Raw genomic sequence first — 21,542 nt, 5'->3', positions numbered from 1 at the left:
ATAAATCGCGTTGTAACAATTCTAGCATTATTAATGTGTTAATTATTAATGAATATGACGATAATGATGTTATTCTTTGCCACGAAAGTAGTTTGAACGTGTTACAGAGGGGGTGGAATTGTACGTGGCAGAGTAGCTTTCTCCGGGCTTTCGAAGATAACGTCAAAGGAATATTTGTCAGATCCTGGATGCTGGTGCCTCCGGAATGACGTCAAAGAACTTAATATGGAGACGTAGAATGCCCGGTAATTAGGCCATAGCGACTGGTCGGCATTTCAATACAATGCGTGATGGAATAATTGACGTCATATGCCAATAAAATAGCGGCAGAAAACAACGACGAGGAAAGAAGCGAGAAAAGTTGCAGAGCGAGGAAAAACGTACACATTTTTCTACACTCCCGCCACGCGCCTTCATTGATATCACAACTGTCATACTGAAATAGAAAAGGTTGTCATTTACTAATAATCAAAATATTTTATAATCCCGCTGTGTGTGTGTTTTATTTCGCTGCCGAGTGTATATATCGAGAGACTGACAAAAGTTGACTTTTAGAAAGTATATAGACTGCAAAGCACATTGGGCGACCCGCCGTAACGAATATATTACACAAAGCAGCAAAAAGTTTAAGCTATGTTTACTGGTTGTGAATAAAGAACTGTGATGAACTAATAATGTAAAAATTCAATTGATTGTTGGAAAAAGACTTAAAATAATAATACAACCAATAATAAATATGAAAAATATGTTTTTATTTCGTATAGGAAAAAAAGGCTTTCTTCCAACATTTACTCAGTAGAAGATGTTAAAATCTTCTGAACATAGTGTCCAAGATGAAAGCAATGGCTACATCAATATTAATGTTAATCCTTTTCGTTTCGAGTCTTCGTTTGTGATTAAATCTGCAGGAAGTAGTCAAGTAAAATAAGTTCTACGTTACACAAACTTATTTGAGCCGTGACCTCCTACCGAGGATATAATGAACCACGTTATAGCACCATCGAAAATCCACATTATTAAATAAAAATAACCATCCATGTTTTCTACAAGTTTTATGAAGTTTTTAATTAATAATTGTTTACTTTTCGTTTCTAGTGGCTGGAATTGACGTTGTATTTGTAGCGGATGAACAACGTAAGGAAAATCTAATGAAATGAAAGAAAAAGATGCAAAAGTACAGTGAAAATTTGAATGAACGTTCTAACGGAGGAAAATGAAGAGAGAATTTTTGATCTATTTTATGGTATTTTATTAAAAATATTCAACAGAACAATAAATATTTAAATAAAATACATGATTCCGATTATGCCTATCTCTTTGTATTTCTCTCTATACACACACACACATATATATATATATATATATATATATATATATATATATATATATATATATATAAGAGTTAGATCAATTGAATTATCTAATTAAATAATAAATAATTATTAAATAATCAACACGACAATAAATTAAATGTGAAATAATCCTTTTAAGACCCTAGTCAAAAACGTAAAACCCAATATATAAAAATATATGTTTAAGGATCAACGTTAAATTCTGAGGATTAATATATATATAAAGATATATTCAAGATAAGATTGCATTGTTTTAAACAAGGAATATATGGAAAAAAATTGTATTTATTTCCTTAATCCATGAGTCTTCAATAATAGCTCATATCATCAGAGGAAATTAAATGCAGTTATAAAAATTGTCAGTTATGGATAAACAAATATTTAGCTCATCGGCATATATATTGAAAAAGTTATTTAATAAGTATTTAAAAGTCATAGACAAAATATATTATGAGTCTGGGGTATCCAACACCAGGATAAGTTCAATTATTTCTGGTATATTTCTGCCAGGTCGGATGAATAATGCAAGAGGAAGATTAGAGATAATAGAGTGATCCTTTATATTTGAAAAAGTCTCAAAATTTGAGGTAACATCCAGAATGTGTAAAGATCACGTACCAAAAATCACAGTACAGGATCTTTACACGTTCTATTTCATTTCCTTTGATGATCTGTGCCATTATTAAAAATACATGGATTAAGGAAATAAATATTTTTCCATATAATTCTTTTTCAAACCATGAATTATTAACTTGAATATATCTTTATGTATATTTTCAGCTATAGAATTTTACTTTAATTCCTTATATATATATATATATATATATATATATATATATATACATATATATATATTAAGAGGGACATTTGGTAAAAAAAAAAACAGAGAAAAAGTGCTCGAAACGTTGGTAGAGCTAAATATATTTTTATTATTTCAACTTCGGGAGTATTTGCTTTAATCATTACAAGATTGTTTCTATAGACGGGATAAACAAATTATCCAGCCTATGTCATCAGATAATTTAAACCAAATTGATTTAAATTATCTGATTACATAGGCTGGATAATTTTTTCATCCCGCCTATAGAAACAATCTTGTAAGGATTTAAATAAATACTCCCGAGTTTGAAATTTAAAAAAAAAAGCATATTTAGCTCTACCAACGTATCGAGCACGTTTTCCCCTGATTTTTACCAAATATACCTCTTAATATACAGAGTATCAAAAAAGTTAGAACACCCCTCACATTTCTTCAAATATTTAAGTATATCTCTGCATGGGACAGCACTGAAAAAAAATGATTTTTTTACACAATGAAAAGTAGTCTGTCTTTAGTATATAAAACGAAGTTATTTTCTCCTCAAAATAACTCAAAATATAATCATTAAACTCTTAATCTCTGGCAACAAAAGTGAGTACACCCCTTCCGAAAAGTTGTCAATATTAACATACAACATGTCAACTTTCAATATTTTGTGTACCCACCATCATTATCAAAAACTGCTTTCACTCCCAAGGCATGGAGTTTACCAAAGCTTCCAGTGTAGCCACTGGACTGCTCTTCCACTTTTCAATACAACGTCGTTGAGGTGGCGGATATTTGAGACTTTGCGCACCTCCACTTTTTGCTTAAGGATGCCTCAAAGATGTTCTATTGAGTTCAAGTCTGGAGACATTTTTGACTAGTTCATCAACTTTCCCCTCAGCCTCTTCTGTAGACTTAAAATTGACAGAGTTATTGCGTAGGGAAATGTACACACACAGACACACGGACAGACAGATACACAGATACGTCCACTTTTATAGATATATAGATTGTTTTATATATATATATATATATATATATATATATATATATATATAACTCAAATTACCTTTTAACGAGTGTTGTAACCCAATATCCGGTTTACGACTTCCGGTTGCGCATGCGTACATAAATAATCAACGCGAAAATAAAACGTATTATTTTACTGTGTACGTTTTCAGCAGATGTGTTTTTTTTTCGCGTTTAAATTATCCAAATAAACAATTGTTAATACATTCTGCATTTTTTTTACATCGTTCATTTCCGTATTACGTTTAAGTTATTTAATTTTAAGTTATTTTAATTTTATTTTTATTCATTTATTTATCTCCTCTTCCTTTCCCCCCTCTAATTGGTATATTTTCTTCTCTCTTTCTCCCCTTCTGTTCACTCACTCTCTCGGTGAATCTGGTGCTACTACTTCTGGCTGTATCTCGCGATATTCGATAAAAGAAGAAAAAAACACAATAGACTGGCAGAAGAAAAGGAAAACGCCAGAGCGTTGTTAGGCATTTGAAAACGACAGAGCGGTGTTAGGCTTTTTGAAAACGCCAGAGCGGTGTTGCGACTTTGGAATTACGACAGAGTAGATTTGCGGCCTCTGCTTTACACCAGAGCGGTGTTGCGACCTTCAAACGAAAACGGCAGAGCGGTGTTGCGACCTTCGAGCTAAAGCACCAGAACGGTTTTGCGAACTTTGATATGCCAAAAGGGGAAGAAAAGCAAGTAAAAAGTATATTTGTTATGAGTGTTCTTTATGACCGCCAGAGGGACTGATTTGGCAGCCCAGTCGAACTATACATTTCCTTCCTTTCCTATTTTTCTTTCTGATAAAATTTATACCGGTTTACCTTGGCCTTTTTTTTTATTTAATGTGATTAAATTTCTTTAGAACACTTAGTCTCGTGCAACGGAATAAAATTCTTTGAACGTGACGATAAAATTCCCGTTACTACTTTAACCCGTTGACAACCATAAGAGCATTTTACAACGACGATTTACCCACCGCCTTCATTTTTTTTAATTTATTCTCCATTTTTAATACACCCTTCTTAAAACACATTCATATATGTTCTTCTACACTACCAACATAAACAAATACTCCGAAAATATGTTTTTTTTATTTGCGTTACAAATAAATAATCAACGCAACAATAAAACGTATTGTTTTACTGTGTACGTTATCAGCGTCGCAATTGTTTTTCCACCGTTTAAATAAAAAAGATATATCAAAATTTGAATTTAAGTTTAAGTATTATGGTATCTGCTCAGTGCACATTTACCTATAAGTATGGCAAACTATTTATAATTAACGGCTGGAAGTTTGTTTTTTGTTTTTTTAAATAAACAATTATAAACAGAACGACTTATAGAAATCTATCTATATTCTTTTTTCATTTTAATATACTAATATTACATTCTGACCCAACAGGTCACGAGTAGTCTAGTATATATATATATATATATATATATATATATATATATATATATATATATATATGTTTCTGTAAAAATATATTTTATTTCATTATATACCAATCCTTATATAACAATCTCAATATAATTACAGAGCAATATAGTGAATAAATTACAAAATAATATATTCCAAAGCTCATGATGTTGACCATATAATTTATTCCTTTAATTCAGTTGACATTTACAATTATTGACAGTATCTGTTTCGTAATTAAGTGTACTTAATTATGTATGGTTTCAAATTCAAATTAATAAATAATTTAATATAACCTTAAATGCTTAACTGTTTTTTAGTTTAGTTTAGTTTAGTTTCGTATATGCAACCATGTGCAATAGTTTAAAATTATTGATGTTATTTTCATAAGTATGCATATATTAATTCGAATTAATAAATTTACTAATTATTAAATTGAACATTTTGGCAAAATATTCCTAAATTAATAGAAAAGTTTAGTACGAATAGTTGGGTTTAATGACTTTATTTCTAAAATTCAAAATGGCGAAATGGAAACATATAAGTATTTACAGCTTTTCTTCTAATTTTCGGATTTTAATCATGTCAAAGCGCAAATTATTTCTTTTTTTCCGCGTTTATTGTTGCTATTTCTTCTTATGGTGTCAAAATAGATTCCTTAATTGATATAATAATAAAGTTATTGATTTTGCTCTATGAAACAGATACTGTCAAAAATTGTAAATGTCAACTAAATTAAAGGAATAAATTATAAGACGGTTAACATCATGCACTTTGGAATATAGTCTTTTGTCATTTATTCACTATATATATATATATATATATATATATATAATATATATATAAATATATATATATAAAATATATATATATAATATATATATATAAATGTGTGTAATAAAAACCATACTAGCGACCCATTGCTGAGAAATTAAAGAACGCGTCCGCTTGCTAATAATTGAGTGGGAAATATTACCAGCGATTAGTATATGTCGAAATTTGGACAACTCGTGTAAGTACTGTATGAATGTGAAAATTGATACTCTAAACTGTTAACATCCTTTAAAAACCTTTTACGCGGTAGAAGTGCAAGAACAAACAACAGTATACACAGAGTAAGCTTTACTTAAATAAATTTCTAACATAATTGAACACCTATAATAGAAATAAAAAGTACTTGACCATACACGTGTTAAAATACGGTCCCTAATTAATTCGGCACATTCACCAGAAAGAGTGCGAGATGATTCTTATAAAGACATAACAAAAGAAGAGTAAGTAAAATTACACTGAGTTTGTTTTAGAGAATCTTTGTCATTGGAAACACGGAACCGCGTAAAGTAATACCAATGAATTTGATTGGTTTAACTTGCTAAACTTAACAAAATGTGTATATATATATATATAAACTTGTATATGCAAATCACATTTTTTTATTATAAAACGCAGAAACATATGTGTATCTTAATTACCATAAATAAAATATGTTAAGCGCAGTTTATAATAATAATAATAATAAGAAGAAGAAGAAGAAGAAGAAGAAGAAGAAGAAGAAGAATGAGAAGGGTCAAGAAGGATAGAAAGACCAAAAAGAGAAAGTACTAACCAGACCTTAATAAGTGCGAAGAAGACTTTGAAAGGCTTATTGCCACTCAAATTCCTATGAAGACCTATCGTCCCTACCAACGACGAATCAATGGTCAACGGCTATTGCGATAAAGCAACCTAAACTGATAAGGTTATCGAAAGAATTGGTGAGTACTGGAAATCTATAAAGAATTGTTGTCCCTCCGACTTTAGAGAACATAGGTTGTTTTCAAAGTATATTATTTGATGACGACCTGTGTTAAGACTTAGTAGTAGTAGTAGTAGTAGTAGTAGTAGTAGTAGTAGTAGTAAAGAGGGAAATTTGAAGTAACAGAAAGTATAGACTTACCCAACTAAGCGGAGATGGGGGCATTAAATGAAGATGACATTTACACATATTTTGGAGTTCTTGAAGTAGAAACCATCAAGGCAACAGAAAGCAGGAGAAAATTGAAAGGAAAACCTGGAAGAACAAAAAAACCCTGGAAAGTAAACTATTCAGTAGAAACCTAACGGAAGATATAAATGTATGAGCAGTGTCACTAGTAAGATATTCCAGACCGTTTATAGGTTGAACCAAAAGAAGGACTGAGGCATCTCGACCAGAAGATCAGGAAACTTATAACCATGTACAATGCACTACACCCAAAGAATGATGTTGACCAATTCTACGTAAAAGGGAAAAACGGAGGAAGAAGGCTGGTTTTTATAGAAACTGTGTGAATGACACACAAGAAAGAAGAATTAGAAAAATACATAATGCAGAACATAGAACGGGTAATTATCGTGGCAAGAGACACTGAAAGAAAATGAACAGAAAACATAGAGAGGCAAGAGATATTAGAAAAGAAACATGAGAAATAGCTACACTGACGATTCATAAGAATGACAAACGATAAGGCTAACGAATACACTTGGACATGGCTACGAAAAGGAAAACTAAACAGAGAGACTGAATCTCTAATAACAGCGTCACAACATAACGCAATTAGAACCTGCCACATCAAAGCAAAAATCAACAAAGTACAAGAAAACAGTCAATGCAAATTCTGTCGACAAGGAGACCAAATATTAAACTACATAACAAGTGAACGCAAACTAGCCCAAAACCAATACAAGAAGAGATACGTCAAGTGGAGAATTATGCACACGATTGCAATTTGAATACCAAGACAAATGGTACAAACAAAAATAGGCACCAGTACGTGAAAATTAAAGCCACATTTTATGGAACATAGATTGGCAAACATAAAAACCCATCTAAACAAGAAGACTTTGTAATCTTCTACAAAAGACGTAACAAAAGAAGAAGAAGTAAAATTCTGCTGAACATTGTTTGAGAGAATCTTTGTAATTGGATAATAGAAACACTAGCCCATGTGAAGTAATAAATATCCACTAACGTACTATAAACTTGGCGAAGATAACATTATAGATCAGTAAACACAAGCAAAGTTACAGAAATGAGATACTAGTTTCGTCGGCTAAACAGCCGTAGCGTTTGTGATAATACCATTTTTAATAATAGGCACATCGTCCTAAAACGAAAAATCATTCAAGTTTCCCCATAGAATTTATGGAATTAATCATTTTTTTTCGGCAACACCGGGCCATGGAGAAACCTCTGTGATTTAATATTTGAGGTTTAAGTAATATTTTTGTCTTTTTGTTTAAAGGTAATTTTAGCCTTATATCATAAGTCGATTAAAGAAAAGAGAAGTTTTATTAAAAATAACTCTACTCAAAATAAATTCCAATTTTCCGTCATCTTTTTTCAACTTGTTAGGTGAAAGTACAGAATAATTACAAAACACTTTCCCTTCTGTATGTAAAAACTGAGTTTTCTAAATAATACTGGAGTAATTCCAGCATGGAAACATTCATATATATATATATATATATATATATATATATATATATATATATATATATATATATATATATATATATATATATATATATATATACGGAAAAATAAAACAAAATCAAAGATAACGTCTGTGATGAGTCGATAATCGGCCAGAAAAAGGAAATTAAATAAAATACTCCACAACAAGTAAAAGTGGTAAACATATATATATATATATATATATATATATATATATATATATATATATATATATATATAAGAAAAGAGTGTTTACGTAGCTATCTGCATAATATTTTGGTGTTTTAACGTATTTGTAAGTGTTTATTCAGTTCTAAAAAAAAGTGTCGACATGATAAGTCACAGCTTTGAACCCTAAGTTATCGGTCAAAAGTATAAAATTAAATCGTCAACAGGAAAAGAAAATGCACAAAATATATAGCATCATTAAAGGTTTGATAATCGCTTCAAAATAGAAAATTAAATATTTTGACCCGTAAAATTTTTTTGAGGGAGGAGGGTAGTGGCGTGTTAGTATTTTGTGCATATTTACATTCCCAACCCAATGATGTGTTTACATTTTGAGAGTGTTGCGTCCGTGCAAGGAAAAAGCAATATATGTATGTCTACATTTTTGTTTGTCATTTTTATTATCTGCGCAAGGATAGTTAGATGTGTATGTTAAAATGCCAATAATTCTCAAACCTTTTGTTCAAGTATTTAATTTTAAAGGTTTTTTAGAAGTTGATATAATTTAATATGTTTTTTTTTTACATAGGCATCACCACATTATCAAGGCCCAGAGGCCACTCAAGGTTAAGGGTTAAAGAGTGTACAGTAGAAATTGGTCAATATAGTAATCATTAGTAATGAAAATTTTGTAAATTTGATAACTTATATGGAACGGCTCATCAAGAACTTATTTACTTTAGACTTGAACACAACCATATTGTAGTCAGCCGGAAAGCAGGAAAACGGAAGACAATTCCACAGGCGTGCAGTTCTAAGAAAGAAGCTTTGTTCATGGAATCTACGTTTAGGTTTAGGCACAGATAAAGAGTGGGGGAAATTATTGATAGTGTTTACAGCTAGACGAGTGTTTCTTGTGAAAGTTTGGCGAGGGGGGACCATAGATTGAAGCTCAGTTGAACACTTTCCATGAAAATAACGATACATCAGAGACAAACTCGCAACATCTCTTCTGTGAGATAGAGGTTGCAAGGAGGAGAAAAGGACATCTCCTACGAGGCTACGAAGTCTATTTTGAACTCTATCAAGGCAGGACAAGTCCTTTCTAGCAGCTCCTGCCCAGATGTGGCAGCAGTATTCCATCATTGGACGTACCTGGCTCTTATATAGATAGAGAATAGCATCAGCAGTGAGATATCTACCGGATCGATAGAAAGATCCCACCATTTTTCCAGCGGCCTTGGCAACAGATTTGATATACGTGTTCCATTTAAGATCAGGAGTAATGGTCAAGCCCAGAAGCTTGTCAAAACTTGAGGCCTCCTGAAGACGAGAGCCATTCATTTCAATTGATGACAAATGTGGATTAGAATGTTGATGATGTAAAGAGAGAAGCTTGGTTTTAGATGCATTAAAAGTAACCAGCCACTCCTTTCCCCATTGTACTACGTGCTCAAGATCAGAGGAGAGAGAATTGGAGAGAACTTGGTCGTTTACTGTCTTAGATGTGGTACCATAAATGGTAGTGTCGTCAGCATAAATGTTTGCACTATTATTGATTATTGTTTGTTTGTTTTTTTACTTATGCAGGTATGTTACTATGCTGAATTGTTATAAAGAAGATGTTAGTATTTATGAAACGTTAGGATAATTTTAAGGTTATTAGTATTCACTTTCCTGCTTCTTACCGATTATTGTGCTTGTATTTTTTAACACTATTGCCTCTTGTAGAGATCGATTACATATTGTAATGTTTTTGAAGTGTTCATTTATGATGATTTAATTCCGGATTAAAATAATTAGCAGCAACCAATCGGAGGAGGAGGAATTTCCCTACGGAGACATTATTATTTTTGTTATTATTCTACGTGCAAAATAATTGTATGCCTTTGTATGTATAATCAAGTTACGGGCGGTGTAAGCCTACAATCTGTGGAACGTGTAGACTTCTCCGCGGTGTCATCTGCTTGTGGTGGTAGGACTAAATATTTGGAGGAAAGATGTTGCGATTGTGATGGTGTTTTGCTTCTAGGATGCAATGTACGACTGAATGTGTGTAAAATGGCGTTCGAAAGCTACATAAAATAGTAGCTGTTAGCCTAGATGTTTTGAATTTGTATGTGGTATCTGCTGTTGCAAACCTACGAACCTTTAGTCCAGAGGAGAATTTCTGTAGTCATTTTATTATATGTGTCTGACAAGTTTTTCGTTGAGTGTCGGAAATTCACCAAACAACTCATCAGAGTCAGACTTATGCTCCTAAAAAGAAAGTTGGAGATTTATAAAATAAAGAAATGGAAATCTTTTTAAAAAATCATAAAAGTAGAAGCTCTCATTATTTCATAAGTCTATTTATATGTTTTATTGTAAAACATTGCATGTGATTGACGAATATGATTTTGCTACTAGAGAAAATTGACGTTACTATTGAAAAACGATCTGCCCTATTTAATGGGGAACCTAGAGTAATAACCTTAAACCTAACCCTATATTTTCTGAGAGGGGGATGGGTTGTGCCAATTCACGAGTTCTTATACAAGGATTATTCTCAACTAACGGATATATCTTCATTGATTTTCGATGAGCACCCAGGCTTGACGTAAAATGACAAAAACATGCTTCTAAATTGTATCACCAAAATCAGAAATTATTTATTTATCAACTTATATATATATATATATATATATATATATATATATATATATATATATATATATATGAGAATATTTTTTGATGTTGCTGCAAAAAGAACAATGGATTCTTTATTCTCGCTTCATTTTATTTTTAATCCAGTCAAAAACGTTCGCGGTGCGTGCATAGAAACCAGGAACCAAACCACACTTGTACCCAGAAGATATCAATCCTACCAGATACCAATGCCCATTGCGATAACACTGGAATGGACCACCTGAATCACCCTGAAAAATAGTTTTGTAAATATAAATTCAACAGTCTATGATGTAATAACCAATATATAGCAAATAGAAAGATTAGCATCAATTTGCTTAGATATTTAACTGAGCACTTCTAGTAAAAGTTCTGGAATGTTTAAATAAGGATTGATAATTGTATTATTTGAATTTCTCGGATTACTATTTTTGTATTGTCTGCTATGCTCACAACGTTTCGGTCGATAAAACCTATGATCTTCTTCAGATGCATCTTGTCGAACCTAGGAATCTTTATGCCGAACTCAAGAACCTGTATGGTATATCGAACAAAAAAAAAACAGTAAATATCATCGACCACAGATTTTATCGGAAATGTGATCACTTTTTTTCATTGTTGTTTTTATTCCTTTAAAAAAATTGTCTGTTGCTTTGTTCAAGCAATCTGAGTTAGAACTTTTATTATCCAATACTTAATTATATTTTGCAAGTGACATTTACACAATTAATACAATATACAGGTCTACAAAGGTAGCTCCAAAAGTATAGCTTCCTATTTTTAACTCAAAATGTTACGGAGCTACGAAAACGGTAGTGGCGCCATTAAAAACGAGCAACTTATTGCGTTTCAAAATTTATGTTGTGCATAGTCATCACCATTCTTACTGTACTTTTACCGGGAATGCAACGACGCATCTCTTACCCTGACGCACGTCTATGACAGAGATTGTTTCTTAGAGTCTCACACTGTCAGTATCTGTAACAGAGAGATTAAACTTCTAGGTCATCTGTGCATAAGTGCATATGAGGTATTACTTTTGGAACCCCCTCTCACTTTTATTATATATTTCAGCTAACAATTTCAAATATGTCCTCTTAAATTTTTTATCGCTATTTTTGAATTCATCTAATTTCTATCCTTAAATGAGCTAATCTTATATAGAAGCTTGTTCCAAAAATATGTTTTACTGTTATTGAAAGGATCAATCGTTAAAAAAATTCTGACAATTGAGATGCAGGTATAAGAATCACTCATACATCAGAAAATGGAAATTATTTTCTCCAATTGAAAGTAATACATTAAATTATAATGGGTTCTTAGCTCAAATGATTCTATGTAAATTTCTTTAAAGAAAATGTTTTATATTAGGGATTTCCCTCTGGAATTCAAGTCCCTACTACCCTAGAATTGATACTGTAACACAAAAAAGAAGGAAAACGGTAATAAAAAAGCCAAGACAGACAGTGACACAGTAACACAAAACAGTCTCCAAAGATACTCGTACCACTGTCTCCAACGATTCTTGTCAACTTTTTTTCCGCGTTCTTCTCGCAGCCCCATTTTATGCAGTCAAACAGCGAGATATTGCACAAAAGCCGCGAGATTTTCCGTCACTTTGCGAGACCGCTTGGTTATAAAAGCTGTACGTGCCGCCATCTTGAATTTTTCTTCTCTCCTAACGACAACTTGATTCCATATTACGTACACACGCGCGGATGCTTTAATAGGATGCCAAATTTTCCCTACACCCCTCCTGATCTCATGATCACAGATAGAGAAGGGAGCAGCGATCGTATTCGTCGAGAACTCCTTCGAATACTCACGTGCTTTCATCTGCAGTTTGAGAATCGAGAATTACTGCGTCCGCCGGGAGGCGAATCACTGCCTGGCGAAGCTGGCGTATACGACAGCAATTGCTCATTGGTCTCAGAATCCGATTCACTTTCGTCATATAGTGGTTGTTGCGATAACGTGACGGAGCACACTATCAACCCGTATTGATTGCGGGCTGGTTGTCTCAGTGACGTATCCGGAACTATATCTTGTCGTAAACCTGCCGTGCGAATTTTTGACTCAAACAGTATCTCCCTTCTTAAACTTTTTTCCGGTCACTTCTAGTTCGGGCAGCGGGATGACTTCAATGCCCTTCACCCTGACATGATATCTATTCAATGCGTCGACCGGTTCTGTCACAAATGAAACGTCTTTTTTTTTTTAGGTTATCTTGAACCAGTATACCACCTCATACACTACAGTTCTTCCTGGTTGCAATTGTTTTGACGGTTCTGTGGTTTCGTTCGCTGATCCTGCTTCCACTCGACAAATAAGCACGTCGAAACCGCAGATGTATGTCCTAATTATTCATAAATGTCTTGAACTCCTTACTAGTAAACGCAGTGCCATTGTTGGTGAGTATCTTTATTGTTGGGCCTCAATCAAGGTGTTGCATAAACCAATTCCGGACAATGCCTGATAACCATGCAAGTTAGGATGGATTAGTTTGTTGAGATTAAAAATTGTTGTTAGGGTAAATGTTTATATTGGAATACACTAGAAGAGTCCATGTTTACATAAAAATGCAAACAAATAGTTTTTGGAATAACAACAATTTAAAAATAGCTTAACCTTAAAAGAGATGATGACATTTACGAATCTCGAGTTTACAAACCTATATGACCTAAAGAGTAGGTATCAATCTATAAGCTGGGTGCAGTTAGAATATGTGGGACTCACTGTAGACGGTCTATGCCTGGCCTTGATTCCTGACTGGGACAATGCGCACCAACTCCTCTTTTTTTCTATATATTTCTCTCACAAACAGCGGAAATGGCTTTGCTTGCATGCTACTTATATTCACTTGACTGTTTAAACTATTATTATAAAAACTATTGCATAATGCACTTAAAACTAATCCACATCTTTATTTCCTGCTAAGATGTATCATTAGAGAAAAGAAAATATAAATTTCCATAGATCACAAAAACCCTCCATGCTGAGATGAAGTGCTTACGACAATTTGAAAACAAACAGAAACCTAACACACAGCATAATCGAAACTTTCGTGGTAAGCAAGCCTCTTTCTTTTAATTACTTAATTGCTTCCTAAGTACTAAGTAATGAGTTATTCCTTATTTTGCAAAACATGTTTTCCTGCTATTATTTACTGATACTGCTTACCTCTTTTTGGAAATCTTAAATTATCGTACTATAATTTAATGTATGTTTAAATATAAGACCTATACTGGCCGTGTGTATATGGTTACTGATGCATGATACTAAAATAAATGGCACGACTCATTTTTCTAAATGTCAGTTTAAAAGGGATAGTACTTTGCATCCAAGACGCCTGCCTGTGTCTGTTTTGCATGATAAACATTACAAATCTGTATACTCTCAAATCTTCCCCAAACCTCTGTATATCCTAATTGTATATTAGTAATGCAATTCTTGTAAATTATATCACCTATCCTGTTCATACTGGACAAATAAACAATAACTGTTTTTTTCCCAAGCAGCTATAAAATCACATACATTGAACATACCTTGGGGGAGGGATTGAGCTTTCGGTTCTTAACTTTAGTATGCTGATCTTTGAAAAATCGATAAATACTAAACATATATAGATTTCTATTGCTAAGGTATGCATTAGCTTATAACGTATATCTGTATTCTAAAGCTTATCTATAAGATAGATACTTATTAGCCACAATTTGTACTCAGATTGAAAGTTATCTATATTAAGTAGTAACTATACCTTCCTTTCCCTTAGATGAGTGAAAGTGCTGATGATTGTCTTTACATGAAAACTAACACCGAAAGCACGTTTCAAATCGTACCCTAACTGTTTATACTATAATTTTTTCCAATTTATTAACCCACAAAACATATTTAATACTTGCTGAACCCTAGTAGATATTAACTTTAAATCTACACTCAATACCCATACATACCTCCATTTAAAACGGGGATAAGCACATCTTCCAATCTTAATCCTATTTTGAGGGTTGTAACTTCAAAGCAGATACTAATTATCTTTGATACTAACTCTATTAATCCTAATTACGCATACATGGGCATAGAAATACCTTACTTTGACACCAGGCGCGGGGATAACCTTCTCGGTTCTGATAGACCCGTATATCTACTCAGGTCATCCATCTAGTAGGCATTCCTGAGACCTCATTCCTATGGATGAAAAGTTGGCTGGTGGTTTACTCGTGTTGCATGGTGGTGGTTATTCACATCTAGCACCTCTCACCCTAGATCTGAAACTACAAAATGAAATAACAGCTCAATCCAAAATTACGTTCAAACCAGACACACGCTCGAACAATAATTCGCCCTCTCCCTTGAGGCTTGCATTTATAAATATCCGAGGACTTAGAACTGACTTAGATAATGTGGAATCATTTCTCCTAGCAAACTCCCCGGATATATTAGCACTAAGTAAAACTAATTTGCACTCATCCATCTCGTCTAACATCTTAAACATGTCTAGTTATCTTCCACTTTGTCGTAAGGATTCTGACAGACACATGTACGAAGTTGAAGTCTATATTGGTAACCCCCTCCCCATGACAAAAAAAACTTAACTAGAATTAGGTAACAGGCCTTCATGTGCTTTAAACTAACTTTACAACATAGTGTTGGCCACCTATATTTTCTTTATCGCTCTCTATCGACTCAGATCTGTACTCGAATAAATCATGTCTCTGACAACACAGATCTAGCACTCTCCCTTGACACTAGCGCCCAAATACATGTATTTTGTGGCGTTAATGACCACCGTGGTAATTGGCCTGCCTACTCTTACTACACTGGCACAGCTGGTAGCATCAGTCATAACTTTTCTACATCCCATTCCTTGACACAGATGTTACAGAGAGAGAGAGAGAGAGAGAGAGAGAGAGGGGGAGTGAACGTGGAGTGTAGACACGTTAACCAGAACCGAAGGTCAGCTGACCAGATTACGTATGAGTGACGTGGTCAGGTTGGCTAGATCTGTGAGATTTGATTTGGGCTTTGAAGAAGACGGACCGCTTGCCGTTGTCTCCCCCTATCACTGGGGAGGGGGGAGACGAACCCACACAGGCCGATTTCACTTCCACCTTCTGCAGGACCTCTGGGGAAAGTGAAATAAAAACTATAAAACCCATTCATCGTCTTTGAGTGATAAATATTCGTCAAACAGGTATCAAGTCTCCCTCCAGGATGAGAAATTTCCAGATGGTCCAACATCGAAGAAGCAGAGGTAGGTTCTGAAATTACATGCCACACACACGATTCCCTTTATGATAATCGAACACACAACCCTTTATATTAGAGACAATCATACGCACACGGAATCCTTTTTATGTTATACACCCAAACGTAAATGGTGCCCCTCAATGAAGAACCCTATGAAACACAGACGGTAACATGTCTCCCAGATCGTCAAGACCAGCAAGCCTCATTTCTGGATCTATTTCTGACAACAGTTCCAGAGGATTGTGTAACAAAATCTCATTGCCCACTCGAGAATATTGATCATGTTGTGAGAATGATAGACATCACTCTAACTCTCAATTCCAAGTTGAAGAGCCATTACTCAAAACGACAAGGTACTACGGCTGACTGAGATACCATTAGAGACGCCTCATGGGGAAATATATTTTCTCTTCCTACTAAACGGTGCGCATATGAGACCACTGAATGGTTCAAAGCAGCAATTGAGACACATGTTCCTACACGGAAGTTATATAGCAAGCCTTACTCTCCATAATGGTTTACTTTTACTGGTGCAACTGCCATAGCTCAAAGGCTACATGCATACCGCAGATTTATCTAGCAAGTCCTGTACAAACAGACAATAGTTTATAGAAGCAAGAAGTAATTGTAAGAAGGTTTATAGAAGCAAGAATTAATTGTAAAAAAGTAGCAACAGCTAAAAGAAAATATAACAAAACCACCAGGAAACGCATTGAGGCGCAGAAATTAGGAACTCATGATTCCCGGAAAATCTGCAACAGTGTACTAAATAATGTGCAATCAACAATTACCCCACTATCCAACAATCATGAGGTTGTTTGCACAGCAACCGAGAAATCTAACATACTTACCCGTCAGTTTGCCTCTAACTCTACTTTGGATACAGCAAATCATTCTCTCCCTGATTTTCCTTTGCGGACAGAAACTACACTAGATGATCTTAAAATCACCCATTCTCAAGTACATGATATCATAAAAATCCTAGACACCCTAAAACCATGTGAACTTGATCTCATTCCGGCAGTACTATTAAAAAATGTTTGGCTGAAGTTGCTCCAGTTATCTCCAAACTATTTAACAAATGCCTTTACGAATCTGACTGCTGAAAAACTGATTCTATGGTACCTGTTTTCAAGAACTCTGGAGAAAGAACTGGCTCATTAAATTATCGCCCCATTAGCCTCCTCCCGCTTTTCGCCAAAATGTTTGAGTCCATTATTAACCAAGCTCCAGTCCCCACCTTACAATTGCTATACTTCTGTCTGACCATCAATATGGATTTAGGCAAGCCCGTTCTACTGCAGACATTCTAACTGTAATCTTTGAATGTATATACCATGCACTGGATAAGGCAGGAGAAGGCAGTAGCCCTAGGTATATCTAAGGCTTTTGACAGGGTATGGCATGATGGTCTTCTTATGAAGATCAGATTCTATGGTATTATTGTACATAATTAACTCCTTCTTAAATAATAGAAGAATCTAAGTTGTCCTCGATGGTTGTACATCAAAACAATATGATATAAATCCGGGTGTAATTCAAGGATCGATTTATGGACATTTATTATTCCTTATATTCATAAATGACCTCCCTGATACAATAGTCTCTTAAATGGGTATATTTGCTGACGACACCACGTTCTATAGCAGGCAAGATTGGAAAACGAATGAACACATATCCAAGGCAATGGCAAAAACCCTAGAGAAAGACCTACAGTCTATAGTGGAATGGGGACAAAAATGAATGGTAACGTTCAACGCTGCCAAGTTTGTTTCAAGAAACCTTCTCAACAACCAATGCTATGTCTATTGATACATTACCTGAAAGTACTTTGTAGAAATTCCTCGGCTTATCGTTTACAGGGAGCATTAGTTGGAACAGATACATCGAGAGCATTGCCAAGACTTCTGCGAAGAAGGTGGGCTCTCTCTACCATGCTAGAAAATTACTTACGCCTGTACCTCTACAAGACCATCATTCGCCCATTTGGGTTGGTGCATCTCCTACTAGCCTCTCCATCTTTGACAGGGTTCACAAGAGAGTTATCAACCTGATAGGTCCTGAACTGTTATCTAAGCTTCAAGCTCTATCCCATCGACGAAATGATGCATTCCTTTGTCTGTTGTACAAATATTTTAATGGTGGATGCTACGACGAACTACAAATCCTGGTACTCCCTCTACCTAAATACCCATGATAAACCCGACAAGCAGCAAAGTCCCACATCTACACAGTAGAGATCCCTAGACGTAAGAAAATCTTTTAATCCAATAACTTCTTCCTTAGAACAACTACACGTTGGAATTCTCTTCCGGGTTCCTTCTTTCCAAACTGTACTGACATCCAGAAGGTCAAGTGTAATGTAAACAGGCATTTTGCTGCTTGACTCCCTAAATAGTATCTTTGCAACTTATGCCCCTGATAGTAGCCCCCTACATCAAAGTGGCAATGTGCCTTGTTTGGGTGGAAATATAATTATAAAACCCTCGAAAAATTTAACGTAGAAGTTACTTAGAGCAGACAGGTATCTTGTGAGGATACGCAGTCAGTGAAAGTCTTAGTTCAGTCTAGTCTTTGGAGCCAACGAGAGTAGATTCGTTTTCCAAAACGATCGAGGAAGCGGGTCAAAATTACAGACGTAGAAATGATTTAGAACGGTGGTTGTAACTTCTAGGATGTGGATCGTTTCCGGAATAAAAACCTGTATATGTATTATCAAGGTTTCGTGTTAGTCTGTCTGTCTGTCTGTCTGTCTGTCTCTCTCTCTCTCTCTCTCTCTCTCTCTCTCTCTCTCAAATAAGTTGAAAACATCCATTACAGCTCAATGGTCCAAACAGTTAAACCGACCACCATGAAAACCGTTGGGAAAAGGCATGATACTATTTGATGTTTTTACATCTCAACATTTATATTGTATATCAATTTCAAAGACATCTCTGAATAGAGGAGTACACCTTTATTTGAGAAAAGATTATGGAGTATATGAGACAAAATAATCTATTTGACAAGAGACAATATCGATTTTACCGGAAAGATCTACGACTCTTTAACTAATCTTGAACTAAGGCAATGGATGAATGTAAGGCAATAGATATAATCTATTGTGATTTCATGAAAACGTTCGATAGGGTTCCATATAAGAGACTCTTGGAGAAAAATTAATCAATAGAAAGTTTTTATATGGGATGGATGAAAGGATTTTTACCGAACAGGAAACAAAGAGCGTTGGTGAATGGAGCTGCTTACGAGTGGTACGATGTGATAAGTGGTGTCTCTCGGGGATTGGTCCTGGGGCCCTTACTTTTTGTTATTTTTGTTAATGACTTACAGTTACATGATAAGAGCTGTCCCCTTTTCATGTAAGTATAAAAATGGAAAGATTTAGTTAAAATGAAAATGAAATAGAATAGACGAAATTCGAACCTCATAATTTAGGTTTAGAAATAGATTACGAGAGAGAATCAGCAAATGGAATGTAAAAAACAAACCATTGTTTAGCTTAGAGATAAAATAGTTTAAGAAAAGAATGTGCATTGTCAATTCTGTTCAATTGAGGAATGCAACTATAAGATAATTTAATAAACATGTTTTTAACATATTGAAAATATAGATTACTGGGAATATAGGTTCAAATTTCTTTTGTAAACAAAGGAAAAAGTTTTGGACACGCATTTCCAGAACACGTGAAAGAAGACACATGTTTTAACATGTGTATGACGTCATGGAAAATGGGAAGTTCTCAATATAGTTAGAAACTTTAGAGTTAAGGGAGAGAGTCTAGAGGGAGTCAGAGAGAGACAGACGATAGTCTGGGTCCAGACATGGGATTCGAACGTCTAGAAGCAAGACGGTCACTTTTGAAACATTAGAATGTGAACCTTTGAATTCCTGAAAGCAAAACCACTGGCCGGTCGATGGAAATAAACCCATCATGTGTTTTTATAAACGTCGTCTTTGTGTTGTAATTCTACCAAAAACGTAAAGTGGAAAGTGTCATTATATGTCTTCTATATCATGTGGTTTAAAATGTCTTTACATACACAATGTCTCAACACTGTTTCCTCGCTCTAAGAGCTTCTACTACACTTCTACTGAACATTTTATATATATGAATCTCTTCATAACACGAACAATCTCTCTACAACATCTCTCGTAATAAGACTCTCTTTTAATAAGACTCACACTTTTAAGAAAACAAATACAACATTACTATGCTGCTCGGAAAACGGTAGTGATATATATCTATCTGCAGATGACAATAAAATCTTCAAAATAATAGGGGAAGAAGACGGATAGACAACACGAGAAGATGGACAGAAAAATGGTTACTGAACTTTGATCTGGATAAGACAAAATACATGAGGATTGGCACGACGGTACTGGATGAAAGGGAATATCATCTTCATGGGGGAATAGAACGCCTAACTGCAGAAAAAGACGTTAGTGTTATTATTGATGATAAATTATTTTTTCTTATCATATAGCGGAAAAGGTGAATATGGCAAACAGACTGGTAGGAATTATAAGAAGGACGTTTGTGGCTCTTGATGCAGACATGTTCAAACAACTGTATGTGGCCCTGCTTCTTCCTCATCTCTCATGGAAGACATAGAAGCAATGGAAAGGGTGCGACGCAGAGCCACAAAACTTCTACTAGATATGAAAAATAAACCATATCAGGAGAGATTAAGAACATTAAACCTCCCTAGACAAGAGGAGACATGATAGAAACGTGCAATACAGTGAGTGGGAAATATGATGAAGAGTGTACTGAGAACATGTTTGTGAAGAGATAAGACAGTGTGACAAAAGGACATTCAAAGAAGTTATTCAAGCATGAATCAAAACTCAGCAAAAGGAAGTCCTCTTTCCCGTGCCGAGTGATCGACACATGGAATGCACTACCCGAATCAGTTATAAAAAGTGAAACAGTACTTAAGTTTTAAAAAGAGCTGAATAAATTTTGGAAAAAATAATGATCAAAAGTATAATTATAAGGCACGCATCCACCCGCGCATCAACATCGTCAACTGTCAAATAGAGATGACGGTGACGAAGGTGTTTGTAGGGAAACGCGTGACTTACCTAACCCGCACGTGTGCATAATTCAACGGGTCGGTCGTGGAACGAAATGAATGAAGAAGAAAGAAACAAAAATGGCTGCCTTATCTCTTAATGTGCCTGCAATGTGACCACCCGATATGCAAATGAGATGCTCCTGGTTAGAGATAAAAGAGGGTTGATTTTTTAGAGGGACGTTTATTTTGAAGTTGGATTTCGAAGAAATAAGTTGAATTAGTAGAAGTTCGTTTGGAGTTGAGAGAAGGTGCGTGACGTATACAGAAGTTTGGAAGTTGGAAGTTTGGACAACAGTGT

The 21,542-nt window shown here is 34.5% G+C and overlaps 2 protein-coding genes across 3 annotated transcripts in view; one reads left to right on the top strand and one right to left on the bottom strand.

Moving 5' to 3' along the window:
• Nucleotides 1-1,306, top strand: part of LOC145297479 (calpain-11-like) — a 151,792-nt gene extending 150,486 nt beyond the window's left edge. The window contains exon 20 of the mRNA XM_080143349.1: nucleotides 1,096-1,306. Within this exon, the coding sequence (XP_079999475.1) occupies nucleotides 1,096-1,122 (27 nt within the window). The 3' untranslated portion in view covers nucleotides 1,123-1,306. The remainder of the gene's footprint in view (nucleotides 1-1,095) is intronic.
• Nucleotides 732-21,542, bottom strand: part of LOC145297480 (chymotrypsin-like elastase family member 2A) — a 75,849-nt gene continuing 55,038 nt past the window's right edge. The window contains exon 7 of one of the 2 annotated variants that reach the window (XM_080143351.1): nucleotides 732-1,145. In XM_080143351.1, coding sequence (XP_079999477.1) covers nucleotides 1,092-1,145 — 54 coding nt within the window. In that variant the 3' untranslated portion in view covers nucleotides 732-1,091. Of the gene's footprint in view, nucleotides 1,146-11,010; nucleotides 11,168-21,542 lie in introns of those variants that run through there. The other variant, XM_080143350.1, reaches the window with a different exon arrangement.

Source organism: Euprymna scolopes, chromosome 18 (genome assembly GCF_053919585.1).
Source record: "Euprymna scolopes isolate OS-2025 chromosome 18, ASM5391958v1, whole genome shotgun sequence".
Classification (NCBI taxonomy): domain Eukaryota; kingdom Metazoa; phylum Mollusca; class Cephalopoda; order Sepiida; family Sepiolidae; genus Euprymna; species Euprymna scolopes.
The sequence above is the reverse complement of the archived record's forward strand: the minus strand, read 5'-3'. Positions and strand labels throughout refer to the sequence as shown.